At 48.4% G+C, this 16,746-nt stretch overlaps 1 protein-coding gene across 5 annotated transcripts in view; it reads right to left on the reverse strand.

Annotated features, from left to right (window-relative positions):
- SIN3A (SIN3 transcription regulator family member A) overlaps positions 1-16,746 on the reverse strand; it is a 268,533-nt gene that overhangs the window by 78,013 nt on the left and 173,774 nt on the right. For all 5 annotated transcript variants that reach the window (XM_063926402.1, XM_063926403.1, XM_063926401.1 and 2 more), the window contains one exon: positions 4,128-4,301. In XM_063926402.1, the coding sequence (XP_063782472.1) occupies positions 4,128-4,301 (174 nt within the window). The remainder of the gene's footprint in view (positions 1-4,127; positions 4,302-16,746) is intronic.

A 16,746-nucleotide genomic window follows, 5' to 3' on the forward strand; every position in this document is an offset into this window, starting at 1 on the left:
CTTGTCCAAGAGGTCCCACTGAAAGGTTCTTGCATGGAACCTGCCGAATGGAATTGCTTCGTATGAAGCTACCATTTTTCCGAGGACTCGGGTGCAGTGATGCACCGATACCTGTTTTGGTTTCAGGAGGTCTCTGACTAGAGATGACAGCTCCTTGGCTTTCTCCTGCGGGAGAAACACTTTTTTCTGTTCTGTGTCCAGAACCATCCCCAGGAACAGTAGGCGTGTGGAAGGAACCAGCTGTGACTTTGGAATGTTTAGAATCCATCCGTGCTGTTGTAGCACCTGCCGAGATAGTGCTACTCCGACCAACAACTGCTCCTTGGACCTCGCCTTTATAAGGAGATCGTCCAAGTACGGGATAATTAAAACTCCCTTTTTTCGAAGGAGTATCATCATTTCTGCCATTACCTTGGTAAACACCCTCGGTGCCGTGGACAGTCCAAACGGCAGTGTCTGGAATTGGTAATGGCAATCCTGTACCACAAATCTGAGGTACTCCTGGTGAGGATGGTAAATGGGGACATGCAGGTAAGCATCCTTGATGTCCAGGTATACCATGTAATCCCCCTCGTCCAGGCTTGCAATAACCGCCCTGAGCGATTCCATCTTGTACTTGAATTTTTTTATGTATGTGTTCAAGGATTTCAAATTTAAAATGGGTCTCACCGAACCGTCCGGTTTCGGTACCACAAACAGTGTGGAATAGTAACCTGCTGGGAATACAGCTTGTGAATTGCCTCTAGCACAGCCTCCCTGCCCGAGGGAGTTGTCGGCAAGGCAGATTTGAGGAAACGGCGGGGGGGGGGGGAGGCGCCTCGAATTCCAGCTTGTACCCCTGAGATACTACTTAAAGGATCCAGGGATCCACCTGTGCGCGAGCCCACTGATCGCTGAAATTTTTGAGGCGGCCCCCCCACCGTACCTGGCTCCGCCTGTGGAGCCCCACCGTCATGCGGCGAACTTGGAAGAAGCGGGGGAGGACTTTTGTTCCTGGGAACCTGCTGTTTGTTGCAGCTTTTTTCCCCTACCTCTGCCTCTGGACAGAAAGGACCCGCCTTTTCCTCGCCTGTTTTTCTGGGGTCGAAAGGACTGTACCTGACAATACGGCGCTTTCTTAGGCTGTGAGGGGACATGGGGCAAAAATGCTGACTTCCCAGCTGTTGCTGTGGAAACTAGGTCTGAGAGACCATCCCCGAATAACTCCTCACCCTTATAAGGCAAAACTTCCATGTGCCTTTTCGAATCTGCATCCCCTGTCCACTGCAGAGTCCATAAGCCTCTCCTAGCAGAGATGGACAGAGCACTTATTTTAGATGCCAGTCGGCAGATCTCCCTCTGTGCATCTCTCATGTATAAGACTGAGTCTTTTATATGCTCTACGGTTAGCAGAATAGTGTCCCTGTCTAGGGTGTCAATATTTTCCGACAGGGAATCTGACCACGCAGCTGCAGCACTGCACATCCATGCTGAAGCAATCGCTGGTCTCAGTATAATGCCTGAGTGTGTATATACAGACTTCAGGATCGCCTCCTGCTTTCTATCAGCAGGCTCCTTTAGGGCGGCCGTATCCGGAGACGGTAGTGCCACCTTTTTTGACAAGCGTGTGAGCGCTTTATCCACCCTAGGGGGTGTTTCCCAACGTGACCTATCCTCTGGCGAGAAAGGGAACGCCATTAGTAACTTTTTAGAAATGACCAATTTTTTATCGGGGGAAGCCCACGCTTCTTCACACACTTCATTTAATTCTTCAGATGGGGGAAAAACTATTGGTAGTTTTTTCTCCCCAAACATAATACCCTTTTTTGAGGTACCTGGGTTTATATCAGAAATGTGTAATACCTCTTTCATTGCCTCAATCATGCAACGAATGGCCCTAGTGGACATTAAATTAGACTCTTCGTCGTCGACACTGGTATCAGTATCCGTGTCGACATCTGTGTCTGCCATCTGAGGTAGCGGGCGCTTTAAAGCCCCTGATGGCCTTTGAGTCGTCTGGGCAGGCACGAGCTGAGAAGCCGGCTGTCCCGCATTTGGCATGTCGTCAAATTTTTTATGTAAGGAGTCGACACTTGCACGTAATTCCTTCCATAAGTCCATCCACTCAGGTGTCTGCCCCGCAGGGGGTGACATCACATTTATAGGCATCTGCTCTGCCTCCACATAAGCCTCCTCATCAAACATGTCGACACAGCCGTACCGACACACCGCACACACACAGGGAATGCTCTGACAGAGGACAGGACCCCACAAAAAGCCCTTTGGGGAGACAGAGAGAGAGTATGCCAGCACACACCAGAGCGCTATATAATACAGGGACTAACTGAATTATATCCCCTTATAGCTGCTATAATTTATATACTGCGCCTAAATTTAGTGCCCCCCCTCTCTTTTTTACCCTTCTGTAGTGCAGACTGCAGGGGAGAGCCAGGGAGCTTCCTTCCAGCGGAGCTGTGAGGGAGAAATGGCGCCAGTGTGCTGAGGGAGATAGCTCCGCCCCTTTTTCGGCTGACTTTTCTCCCGCTTTTTTATGGAATCTGGCAGGGGTATTTATCACATATATAGCCTCTGGGGCTATATATTGTGATTATTTTGCCAGCCAAGGTCTAATTATTGCTGCTCAGGGCGCCCTCCCCCCCAGCGCCCTGCACTCATCAGTGACCGGAGTGTGAGGTGTACAAGAGGAGCAATGGCGCACAGCTGCAGTGCTGTGCGCTACCTTGGTGAAGACTGAAGTCTTCTGCCGCCGATTTTTCCGGACCTCTTCTAGCTTCTGGCTCTGTAAGGGGGACGGCGGCGCGGCTCCGGGAACGAACACCAAGGACGGGTCCTGCGGTCGATCCCTCTGGAGCTAATGGTGTCCAGTAGCCTAAGAAGCCCAAGCTAGCTGCAAGCAGGTAGGTTCGCTTCTTCTCCCCTTAGTCCCTCGTTGCAGTGAGCCTGTTGCCAGCAGGTCTCACTGTAAAATAAAAAACCTAAAATATACTTTCTTTCTAGGAGCTCAGGAGAGCCCCTGGTGTGCATCCAGCTCGGCCGGGCACAGAAATCTAACTGAGGTCTGGAGGAGGGGCATAGAGGGAGGAGCCAGTGCACACCAGATAGTACCTAATCTTTCTTTTAGAGTGCCCAGTCTCCTGCGGAGCCCGTCTATTCCCCATGGTCCTTACGGAGTTCCCAGCATCCACTAGGACGTCAGAGAAAAGCCAGTAGCTGCAAACTGCAATGATGCAGCCAGCGGACTATAATCAAGTAACAAGTATATTCCTGTATATGGAACAGTGGCTGTGCATTTCTGTGTGTTCACACCTGCCTCTGATGAAGCTCGTATATCCAGTGAAAATGCGTTAAGGCTGATTCACCTTTTGTGGTACACCTGGGAAATTTGATTCCTATCTCTCCTGATTGATTTTGTGTCTAGTGTCTCTGCAGCTAAAGGATCCTGACCCTGCCGATTCATACTCCTGGCAACATCTTTCAAGATTTAACAGGATTCTCATCTGCAACTATTACTGACAGTTTTTCACTGTGACGCCCACCTCCCACACACGGGTCTGCACAGGCTGCAGTCAAGAGACTGACATACATTCAGATATTCTTGTGCCACAAATGGTCTTCCAGTAAGGATCCCACACCCCACATCAGATCTGGTAACATTCAATCTGGAGAGATTTGCTCCGAGGGGTCAATCCAATTGCTAGCGAAGGGTGCAAACTGCCGTTGCGGCTGCGTTTTAACACCGGCAACAGCACCCGATCTTGCACCCTTCGCAGGCAGGTTTCAGCCGAACTCGCAAAAAAATTGCTCGGAGCACTATGTGGCAAGCGAGCACTTTTGGGCATGTTTGAACCTTACATAATATACAGATGCCCAACTTCTCCAGTCATACGAATAAAGAGAACAATTCAATTATTGCTTCCCTATACAGGAAAATTTCAAGCTTCTTAATTCTCACAAATTTTAACAATGCTTGCAAATATGTTTGTATAAAGAACTGGAAACCACTTTTAAGGGAATCCTTTCTACAAGAACAATGGCACCTGAACAAGAGCCACTGCAGTGCCATTGTACTTTACATGACTACTGTCCCACAATCACACACAAAAAAAAACAGAGAATGAGCTACTCACCTTAAAACAATTCTCATCAGCCATCAGCTGTTCAGCCTTCCGCTGGTAGTTGGCCTCACCAAGGCTGCGGGATGCTTGGGTACCCAGTAAACCCCCTGTAGCATTGCAGCCGCTCTCAGAGAGGTAGAGATCTGTCACCTGCACACAGATTTCATCACTGACTATGTGCTGGAGCTAAAGGAGTAAGAAGTGGATTTCAATTAGAAAACAAAATAATCCAACACATGCTACATACGGCATACGTTTAATTTACCGTCTGTCGGGATCCCGGTGGTCAGGATAGACGCCGGGATCCCGGCCGCCGGAGCACCAGGACTAATTCCTACTCGTGGATGTCCATGACACCCATAGAATGGGAATACAACCTGCGGCGAGCGCAGGGAGCCACCGAACCAGCAGCGAGTCCACAAGGGGACTCTTCGTGTTCATCCCGCTGTAGGCCAGGATGCCGCTGTCTGTATATTGCCGGCTGGCATCCCAGAAGCCGGTAAACCATACTGAACCCCTACAGTCACATATTACATCTCTAGTCAGTCACTCAGCAGGGAATGTTTAAAGGCACACAGCCCACAGCTGTATGCTGTCAGTGGAGAATAGGCATCTTATAATGGACATCAATGTTTCAGTGTGTGAACTGTAGGTTTAGTTAGGTCAGGGTGCGCTTTTATTATAAAGATAAATTTGCAATATAAAATAAGAATTTACTTACCGATAATTCTATTTCTCGTAGTCCGTAGTGGATGCTGGGAACTCCGTAAGGACCATGGGGAATAGCGGCTCCGCAGGAGACTGGGCACAAAAGTAAAAGCTTTAGGACTACCTGGTGTGCACTGGCTCCTCCCCCTATGACCCTCCTCCAAGCCTCAGTTAGGATACTGTGCCCGGACGAGCGTACACAATAAGGAAGGATTTTGAATCCCGGGTAAGACTCATACCAGCCACACCAATCACACCGTACAACCTGTGATCTGAACCCAGTTAACAGCATGATAATAGAGGAGCCTCTGAAAAGATGGCTCACAACAATAATAACCCGATTTTTGTAACAATAACTATGTACAAGTATTGCAGACAATCCGCACTTGGGATGGGCGCCCAGCATCCACTACGGACTACGAGAAATAGAATTATCGGTAAGTAAATTCTTATTTTCTCTGACGTCCTAGTGGATGCTGGGAACTCCGTAAGGACCATGGGGATTATACCAAAGCTCCCAAACGGGCGGGAGAGTGCGGATGACTCTGCAGCACCGAATGAGAGAACTCCAGGTCCTCCTCAGCCAGGGTATCAAATTTGTAGAATTTAGCAAACGTGTTTGCCCCTGACCAAGTAGCTGCTCGGCAAAGTTGTAAAGCCGAGACCCCTCGGGCAGCCGCCCAAGATGAGCCCACCTTCCTTGTGGAATGGGCTTTTACAGATTTTGGCTGTGGCAGGCCTGCCACAGAATGTGCAAGCTGAATTGTACTACAAATCCAACGAGCAATAGTTTGCTTAGAAGCAGGAGCACCCAGCTTGTTGGGTGCATACAGGATAAACAGCGAGTCAGATTTCCTGACTCCAGCCGTCCTGGAAACATATTTTCAGGGCCCTGACTACGTCCAGCAACTTGGAGTCCTCCAAGTCCCTAGTAGCCGCAGGTACCACAATAGGCTGGTTCAAGTGAAACGCTGAAACCACCTTAGGGAGAAATTGAGGACGAGTCCTCAATTCTGCCCTGTCCGTATGAAAAATTAGGTAAGGGCTTTTATAGGATAAAGCCGCCAATTCTGAGACACGCCTGGCTGAAGCCAGGGCTAACAGCATTACCACTTTCCAAGTGAGATATTTTAAGTCTACAGTGGAGAGTGGTTCAAACCAATGTGATTTTAGGAACCCCAAAACTACATTGAGATCCCAAGGTGCCACTGGAGGCACAAAAGGAGGCTGTATATGCAGTACCCCCTTGACAAACGTCTGAACTTCAGGAACTGAAGCCAGTTCTTTCTGGAAGAAAATCGACAGGGCCGAAATTTGAACCTTAATGGACCCTAATTTTAGGCCCATAGACAGTCCTGTTTGCAGGAAATGCAGGAAACGACCCAGTTGAAATTCCTCTGTAGGGGCCTTCCTGGCCTCGCACCACGCAACATATTTACGCCAAATACGGTGATAATGCTGTATGGTTACATCCTTCCTGGCTTTGATCAGGGTAGGGATGACTTCATCCGGAATGCCTTTTTCCTTCAGGATCCGGCGTTCAACCGCCATGCCGTCAAACGCAGCCGCGGTAAGTCTTGGAACAGACAGGGTCCCTGCTGGAGCAGGTCCTTTCTTAGAGGTAGAGGCCACGGGTCCTCTGTGAGCATCTCTTGAAGTTCCGGGTACCAAGTCCTTCTTGGCCAATCCGGAGCCACGAGTATAGTCCTTACTCCTCTCCTTCTTATGATTCTCAGTACCTTGGGTATGAGAGGCAGAGGAGGGAACACATACACTGACTGGTACACCCACGGTGTTACCAGAGCGTCCACAGCTATTGCCTGAGGGTCCCTTGACCTGGCGCAATACCTGTCTAGTTTTTTGTTGAGGCGGGACGCCATCATGTCCACCTTTGGTTTTTCCCAACGGTTCACAATCATGTGGAAGACTTCTGGGTGAAGTCCCCACTCCCCCGGGTGGAAGTCGTGTCTGCTGAGGAAGTCTGCTTCCCAGTTGTCCACTCCCGGAATGAACACTGCTGACAGTGCTATCACATGATTTTTCGCCCAGCGGAGAATCCTTGCAACTTCTGTCATTGCCCTCCTGCTTCTCGTGCCGCCCTGTCTGTTTACGTGGGCGACTGCCGTGATGTTGTCTGACTGGATCAGTACCGGCTGACCTTGAAGCAGAGGTCTTGCTAGGCTTAGAGCATTGTAGATGGCCCTTAGCTCCAGGATATTTATGTGAAGTAATGTCTCCAGGCTTGACCACAAGCCCTGGAAATTTCTTCCCTGTGTGACTGCTCCCCAGCCTCTCAGGCTGGCATCCGTGGTCACCAGGACCCAGTCCTGAATGCCGAATCTGCGGCCCTCTAGAAGATGAGCACTCTGCAACCACCACAGGAGAGACACCCTTGTCCTTGGTGACAAGATTATCCGCTGATGCATCTGAAGATGCGACCCGGACCATTTGTCTAGCAGATCCCACTGGAAGGTTCTTGCGTGGAATCTGCCGAATGGGATTGCTTCGTAAGAAGCCACCATCTTTCCCAGGACCCTTGTGCATTGATGCACTGAGACTTGGCCTGGTTTTAGGAGATTTCTGACTAGTTCGGATAACTCCCTGGCTTTCTCCTCCGGGAGAAACACCTTTTTCTGGACTGTGTCCAGGATCATCCCTAGGAATAGAAGTCGTGTCGTCGGGATCAGCTGTGATTTTGGAAGATTGAGAATCCAACCGTGCTGGCACAGCACTATCTGAGATAGTGCTACCCCGACTTCCAACTGTTCCCTGGATCTTGCCCTTATCAGGAGATCGTTCAAGTAAGGGATAACTAAAACTCCCTTCCTTCGAAGGAGTATCATCATTTCGGCCATTACCTTGGTAAAGACCCTGGGTGCCGTGGACAATCCAAACGGCAGCGTCTGAAACTGATAGTGACAGTTCTGTACCACAAACCTGAGGTACCCTTGGTGAGAAGGGTAAATTGGGACATGTAGGTAAGCATCTTTGATGTCCAGAGACACCATATAGTCCCCTTCTTCCAGGTTTGCAATCACTGCTCTGAGTGACTCCATCTTGAATTTGAACCTTTGTAAGTGTTCAAGGATTTTAGGTTTAAAATTGGTCTCACCGAGCCGTCCGGCTTCGGTACCACAAATAGTGTGGAATAGTACCCTTTTCCCTGTTGTAGGAGGGGTACCTTGATTATCACCTGCTGGGAATACAGCTTGTGAATGGCTTCCAATACTGCCTCCCTGTCTGAGGGAGACGTCGGTAAAGCAGACTTTAGAAAATGGCGAGGGGGGGACGTCTCGAATTCCAATTTGTACCCCTGAGATACCACTTGAAGGATCCAGGGGTCCACTTGCGAGTGGGCCCACTGCGCACTGAACTTCTTGAGACGGGCCCCCACCGTGCCTGAGTCCGCTTGTAAAGCCCCAGCGTCATGCTGAGGACTTTGCGGAGGTGGGAGAGGGCTTTTGTTCCTGGGAACTGGCTGTTTGTTGCAGCCTTTTCCCTCTCCCTCTGCCACGGTGCAGAAATGAGGCGCCTTTTGCCCGCTTGCCCTTATGGGGTCGAAAGGACTGCGCCTGATAATACGGCGTCTTCTTAGGTTGAGAAGCTACCTGGGGTAAAAATGGGGTTTTTCCAGCAGTTGCCGTGGCTACCAGGTCTGATAGACCTACCCCAAATAACTCCTCCCCCTTATAAGGCAATACTTCCATGTGCCTTTTAGAATCCGCATCGCCTGACCACTGCCGCGTCCATAAACCTCTTCTTGCAGAAATGGACAGCGCGCTAACTCTTGATGCCAGTCGGCAAATATCCCTCTGTGCATCACGCATATATAGAAATGCATCCTTCAAATGCTCTATAGTCAGTAATATACTGTCCCTATCTAGGGTATCAATATTTTCAGTCAGGGAATCCGACCACGCCAGGCCCGCACTGCACATCCAGGCTGAGGCGATTGCTGGTCGCAGTATAACACCCGTGTGAGAGTATATACATTTTAGGATATTCTCCAGCTTTCTATCGGCAGGTTCCTTTAGGGCGGCCGTATCAGGAGAGGGTAGTGCTACCTGTTTAGACAAGCGTGTGAGCGCTTTATCCACCCTAGGGGGTGTTTCCCAACGTGCCCTATCCTCTGGCGGGAAAGGGTACGATGCCAATAACCTTTTAGGAATTATCAGTTTTTTATCGGGGGAAACCCACGCCTCATCACACACTTCATTTAATTCCTCGGATACAGGAAAAACTACAGGCAGTTTTTTCTCACCAAACATAATACCCTTTTTAGTGGTACTTGTATTATCAGAGATATGCAATACATTTTTCATTGCTTCAATCATGTAACGTGTGGCCCTAGTGGAAGTCACGTATGTCTCCTCATCATCGACACTGGAGTCAGTATCCGTGTCTGTGTCTGCCATTTGAGGTAACGGGCGTTTTAAAGCCCCTGATGGCATTTGAGACCCCTGGACAGGCACAAGCTGAGTAGCCGGCTGTCTCATGTCGTCAACTGTCTGTCGTAAAGAGCTGACACTGTCACGCAATTCCTTCCATAAGCTCATCCACTCAGGTGTCGACTCCCTAGGGGGTGACAACTGTATAATAGGCAATTGCTCCGCCTCCATCTCATTTTCCTACTCAAACATGTCGACACAATCGTACCGACACACCGCACACGCACAGGGAATGCTCTGATAGAGGACAGGACCCCACTAGCCCTTTGGGGAGACAGAGGGAGAGTATGCCAGCACACACCAGAGCGCTATATATAGACAGGAATACCACTATAAAATGTGCTTTTCCCTTTATAGCTGTTAGTATCAAAACTGCGCCAAATTAGTGCCCCCCTCTCTTTTTTACCCTTTTCTGTAGTGCAGGACTGCAGGGGAGAGTCAGGGAGACGTCCTTCCAGCGGAGCTGTGATGGAAAATGGCGCCCGTGTGCTGAGGAGATAGGCTCCGCCCCCTTCTCGGCGGCCTTTTCTCCCGCTTTTTTGGTGAGTTCTGGCAGGGGTTAAAATACATCCATATAGCCCTGGGGGTTATATGTGGTGTATTTATGCAATCCAAGGTGTTTTACATTGCTGCTCAGGGCGCCCCCCCCTAGCGCCCTGCACCCTCAGTGACCGGAGTGTGAAGTGTGCCTGAGTAACAATGGCGCACAGCTGCAGTGCTGTGCGCTACCTTGTTGAAGACTGATGTCTTCTGCCGCCGATTTTTCCGGACCTCTTCTTGCTTCTGGCTCTGTAAGGGGGCCGGCGGCGCGGCTCTGGGACCGAGCTCCGAGGCTGGGCCTGTGTTCGGTCCCTCTGGAGCTAATGGTGTCCAGTAGCCTAAGAAGCCCAATCCACTCTGCACTCAGGTGAGTTCGCTTCTTCTCCCCTTAGTCCCTCGATGCAGTGAGCCTGTTGCCAGCAGGTCTCACTGAAAATAAAAAACCTAAACTTTCACTAAGAAGCTCAGGAGAGCCCCTAGTGTGCACCCTTCTCGGCCGGGCACAAAAATCTAACTGAGGCTTGGAGGAGGGTCATAGGGGGAGGAGCCAGTGCACACCAGGTAGTCCTAAAGCTTTTACTTTTGTGCCCAGTCTCCTGCGGAGCCGCTATTCCCCATGGTCCTTACGGAGTTCCCAGCATCCACTAGGACGTCAGAGAAAATCAAGAACTATGTATACCATGTTAATGTACTGGTATCTAAACATACAGAAAAGACAACATACACATGCACTATTTATAGTGTTTGTGATTTAATTAAGTATGTAACAGTACCAAGGGGTTTGGTGTTTGAGACGTTAATAACGTCAACAATGAGAACGGGGAAACTTATGTTGAACACAGCATGCAGACATGCTAATAACGAGATCAGAAAGAATTCTGCTTCAACTTCTAAAGCCAACACTGTTATAATCCTTTAAATATTATTTCATGTCGATATTTATAAATGTTGAAATTGTAACTACACTCCATGGGACTTCAACTTGCGGCCCTCCAGCTGCTGTGGAACTACACATCCCAGCATGCTCTGCCACAGTTTTGCTATTAAGGCATGCTGAAACTGAGGCAGGGCATGCTGGGATGTGCAGCTCCACATCAGCTGGAGGGACGCAGATTGAAAACCTATGTCCTGAACCAAGCTGCATAGAATTCACCCTTCACATAAAGCTGCATGAGCACTAATGAAAGATATACTTTATTTTGTGTTTTATCTGGATAAGCTCTGTTGTAACACACCACCTTTAGGGGGGGTACACATGGAGAGATCCGTGCTTAAAATCTAAGCAATCTGACTAGATTTCTTGGAAGTTAAGCACGGATCTCTCCGTGCGTATTCCCTACAGCAATAACGATGCGCGGCCCAACTAGATTGGCCTGTATGCAGGCACAAACTAGCACATCGCTCATTTCACCCGCTGGGTGAAATGAGCAGCCCCCCTGTCCGCTCCCTCGCTCAACACACATCGCACTGTGCTGAGCAGGGGAGAGATATGTGCTGAGTGGTCTGTGATAGATCGCTCTGCACACATCTCTGCCCGTGTGTACCGGGCTTTACCAGTGTCTTGTATATAAATAAGAAGATCCTGCGCAGGCTTCCAGGCCTTGACAAAAGACTAGATGAAAGATTTTTTTTAATCTGTTACTGGGCTAATAATTCACTTTTAAATGTCTTAGTAATTTCATTATATGTTCCCAACCCAAGGTCTGAAGGGTTGTTTCTCAGTGGCAGTTACAGAAGCCAAACCTATACGCAGAAGCCAAATTGCTGAGGTTTCAGAAACCATGACTGCTCTGTAACATAAACCTATTATATAAAAGAAATGCACTTGTAGCTGTAAACCAGAGCATTCCAATGACTGTCAGACCATCAAACAGGACTCATCTTGTTGTTATATTTTAATTTTCTTCAGTAAACACCAGAATACAGTAATGACCGTTACTGAACAGATCATTCAAATGCATGTATTAAATGCATGTATGTGTGGCTAACAATTACACATTGATTTCAATGCCAATCTAAAAATTAACAGTGTTGAAACAAAAACTCCTCAGCAAGAGTATGTATGAATAATAGGAGGATTTTGGTAAATCCCTTTTTCGGAAGCAAAAGGGGACATTGGCACAACTTCAAGACCATGGGATGATGATGGTGGCTTTACAAGGAGCTGGCACTTTAAATAATCTAGAAGTGAAACCGGCTCCTCCCCCTCTATTGCTCAGTTAAGAATTAACCGAGAGGAGACGGGAACAGGATAACAGAACTATGCGAGGGACGAGAGCACATAACAATTAAACACAACAGAACAACAATGAAGGCAAGAGAACAGTGACGGGTGGGCAGCCAGTGTCACCTATGGCAAAAGGGATTTATCGGTAAGTATCAAAATCGTCCTTTTTCTGTCAGCCACTGGCATAACTTCAAGACTGTGGGGACGTCCCAAAGTTTCCCCGCTGGGTGGGAGATCGCTGAGGAACTTGCAAAACAAGATGGCCAAACCGTGAAGATGAAGCCGCAAAAGTATCGAACTTGTCGAATTTAGTAAACGTATGAATACTGAATCAAGTGGCTGCTCGACAGAGCTGAGACACGGTAGCCCCCCTACTAGTGGCCCACAAAGACCCAACTGAGCATGTAGTGGGCAGCAATGGATAATGGAGGTAGTATAGATTGGTGGAGATAGGCCTGAAGAATTGTTAACCGAATCCAGCGGGTCATGGTCTGTTCAGTAGCAGGCCACCCCCGACGTGGGAGATCATAAAGTATGAATAAAGCATCAGGCTTCTGTAAAGATGCTGTACAATCTATGTAAATCTTCAAAGTTCTCACTACATCCAGAGTAGAAGGAGTTCCAGAATCTTAAAGATGATACCACGATAGGCTGATATGAAAAAACAGACAAGACCTTAGGAAGAAAGAAAGCATGTGTTCATAACTCTGCCCTATCAGGATGAAAAACCAAGTAGGGAGGTTTGCAAGACAAAGCACTCAATTCAGATACCCTAAGGGCTGAAGCCATGGCTAGTAGAAAAACAGTCTTCAAAGCAAGATATTTAATGTCTGCTTCATCCAAGGACTCAAAATAGGATGACAAGAAAATCCAGCAGCAAATTTATATCCCAAGGAGCTGTAGGTGGAACAAACAGAGGCTGTACCCACAAAACGTCTTGTAGAAAAGGATGCCCATCCGGCAGGAGCACTAGGCGTTTCTGAAAGAAAATCGATAAAGCAGGTACCTGAACTTTCAGGGATCCTAGCTGGAGTTCGGAATCCAAACCTGCGTGAAAAAATAGCAAGAACTGTGAGACACGAAAGGAATCCAATGGAAACCCCTTTCGGTCACAGAAAGAAATATAAGACCGCCAGATGCGATGATAGTGGGCTGCCATCACTGGTTTCCGTGCCCACAACATTGTGGGAATCACACTCTCCGGAACCTTTGCGTTTTAGGATCTGTAGCCATCCCATTAAACGTAGTCGTGGTAAGTCTGGATGCACGAAGGGTCCTTGTTACAGTAGATCCGGACGCAGAGGACTAGGCCAAGGATAGTCCGCCAGACGAGAGCGCAGGTCTGAAAACCAAGTCCTCAGAGGCCACCAGGATCATCATGAGTGGCTCTCGCTTGATTGTCTTGACGATCCGAGACAAAAGAGGGAAAGGAGGAAATACGTATACTAGATCTCACGGCCAAGGCACAGCCAGAGCGTCCACAGTTTACACTTGAGGATCCGGTGTCCTGGAAATATATCGAGGAAGCTGATGCTTGAGTTGGGACGCCACGAGATCCACCTCTGGACATCCTCAGTGTTGTATCAGGGCTTCGAATACCGCTTGGTGAAGTTCTCATTCTCCTGGATGGAGATCCTGCCGGCTGAGATAGTGGGGTTCCCAATTGTCCACTCCTGGAATGAACACCGCAGAGCGAATTACTGCTTTGCGTTCTGCCCACTGGAGAAAGCGTGTTACCTCTTGTATCGCCATGCGACTGAAAGTTCTGCCTTGTTTGTTTACGTATGCTATAGCAGTTGCATTGTCCGATTGAACCTTTACTGCAGTGGATCGAAGAATGTGCGCGGCTTGTACTAGCGCATTGTAGATCGCTCTCAGTTCCAACACATTTATTGACAGTGATTTTTGTGGAGACCAGTGGCGCTAAGGATGGAAGTCCAACACAACCAAGCTCCATCCTCTGAGGCTGGCGTCCATCGTTAGAAGCGTCCATTCCCATATACAGAACAGCCTATCGACAGTGAGATTGGGCAGTTGGAGACACCAAAGAAGCAATATTCGGGTCTCTGGTTTTAGACAAACCAACAGTTGAAGGTGCAGATTCGACCCCGACCATTGATGTAAAACAGGTCCAGCTGGAAGGGACGTGAATGGAAAGGGCCGAACTCCACAGCTTCAAAGGCCGCTACCCTTTACCCCAGCATATGAATGCATAGATGGACTGATATCAGCCGTGGCTTGAGAACAGCCTGGACTAATCTTTGTATACTCAGAGCTTGGTCTTGCAGTAAGAAGACTCTCTGTACATTGTTGTTTAAGATCACACTGAGAAACTGGATACGTTTTGAGGGCTGAAGGTAGGATTTCCGAAAATTGATTATCCATCCATGCTCCTGTGGAATGTGATCGGATGGAGCTTTGCAGAGGTATGGTATTATTGTGACTCCCAATGATCTGAGGTGAGCAATCACTGACATGACCTTGGTAAATACTCTGGGTGCTGTGGACAGTCCGAATGGTAAGGCTATGAACTGAAATTATCTTCTTGAATCGCGAACCTGAAAAACGCTTGGTAAGGATCCCAGATCGGAATGTGGAGATATGCATCCTTGATGTCCAAGATATCATAAATTTCTTTAATTCCAGGCTCGAAATCACTGAGTTGAGTAACTCCATTTTGAACCGGTAAAGTCAGAAACTGATTTAATGATTGGAATAGTAACCCTTCTTTCGTTGAAGCAGTGGTACCGGCATTAACACTGCCAATTCCACTAAGGTCTGTATTGCACCTTGAAGGGCTACACGTTTGTCCAGAAGAATTGGAAGATACAATGTAAAATATTATTTTGGCGGCAAAGCTTCGAAATCTAGCATGTACCCTAGGGAGGCAGTGTCTGAAATTTTGAACCAGGCATCTTGAAATTTTCGAAGCCATGCTCCCACCGTACTTGGGACCCGGTGGAAGGGAGATAGTCATGCCACGGTCTATTCTGCAGACTTTGGATTCTGACGACAAGAAACGGCTGGTTGCTTGCCGCAACCTCTACCTCGGAAGTGTGTAGTTCTCTTGCCCAAGCGAGTTCGTGGGACCAGGAAGAGGGAAGGGAAGAATCTAGTAGAAGGGAGTAAAACCTCTACCTCGGAAGTGTGTAGTTCTCTCGCCCAAGCGAGTTCGTGGGACCAGGAAGAGGGAAGGGAAGAATCTAGTAGAAGGGAGTAAAAATAAGAATTTACTTACCGATAATTCTATTTCTCATAGTCCGTAGTGGATGCTGGGGACTCCGAAAGGACCATGGGGAATAGCGGCTCCGCAGGAGACTGGGCACAAAGTAAAAGCTTTAGGACTAGCTGGTGTGCACTGGCTCCTCCCCCTATGACCCTCCTCCAAGCCTCAGTTAGGATACTGTGCCCGGACGAGCGTACACAATAAGGAAGGATTTTGAATCCCGGGTAAGACTCTTACCAGCCACACCAATCACACCGTACAACTTGTGATCTGAACCCAGTTAACAGCATGATAACAGAAGGAGCCTCTGAAAAGATGGCTCACAACAACAATAACCCGATTTTTGTAACAATAACTATGTACAAGTAATGCAGACAATCCGCACTTGGGATGGGCGCCCAGCATCCACTACGGACTATGAGAAATAGAATTATCGGTAAGTAAATTCTTATTTTCTCTAACGTCCTAGTGGATGCTGGGGACTCCGAAAGGACCATGGGGATTATACCAAAGCTCCCAAACGGGCGGGAGAGTGCGGATGACTCTGCAGCACCGAATGAGAGAACTCCAGGTCCTCCTCAGCCAGGGTATCAAATTTGTAGAATTTAGCAAACGTGTTTGCCCCTGACCAAGTAGCAGCTCGGCAAAGTTGTAAAGCCGAGACCCCTCGGGCAGCCGCCCAAGATGAGCCCACTTTCCGTGTGGAATGGGCTTTTATAGATTTTGGCTGTGGCAGGCCTGCCACAGAATGTGCAAGCTGAATTGTACTACAAATCCAACGAGCAATCGTCTGCTTAGAAGCAGGAGCACCCAGCTTGTTGGGTGCATACAGGATAAACAGCGAGTCAGATTTTCTGACTCCAGCCGTCCTGGAAACATATATTTTCAGGGCCCTGACTACGTCCAGCAACTTGGAATCCTCCAAGTCCCTAGTAGCCGCAGGCACCACAATAGGTTGGTTTAAGTGAAATGCTGAAACCACCTTAGGGAGAAATTGAGGACGAGTCCTCAATTCTGCCCTGTCCGTATGAAAAATTAGGTAAGGGCTTTTATAGGATAAAGCCGCCAATTCTGATACACGCCTGGCTGAAGCCAGGGCTAACAGCATTACCACTTTCCATGTGAGATATTTCAAGTCCACAGTGGTGAGTGGTTCAAACCAATGTGATTTTAGGAATCCCAACACTACATTGAGATCCCAAGGTGCCACTGGAGGCACAAAAGGAGGCTGTATATGCAGTACTCCCTTGACAAACGTCTGAACTTCAGGAACAGAAGCTAGTTCTTTTTGGAAGAATATCGACAGGGCCGAAATTTGAACCTTAATGGACCCTAATTTGAGGCCCATAGACAGTCCTGTTTGCAGGAAATGCAGGAATCGACCCAGTTGAAATTCCTCCGTAGGGGCCTTCCTGGCCTCGCACCACGCAACATATTTACGCCAAATACGGTGATAATGTTGTACGGTTACATCCTTCCTGG

The sequence above is a fragment of the Pseudophryne corroboree genome, chromosome 6, assembly GCF_028390025.1.
Source record: "Pseudophryne corroboree isolate aPseCor3 chromosome 6, aPseCor3.hap2, whole genome shotgun sequence".
In the NCBI taxonomy this organism is placed as follows: Eukaryota; Metazoa; Chordata; class Amphibia; order Anura; family Myobatrachidae; genus Pseudophryne; species Pseudophryne corroboree.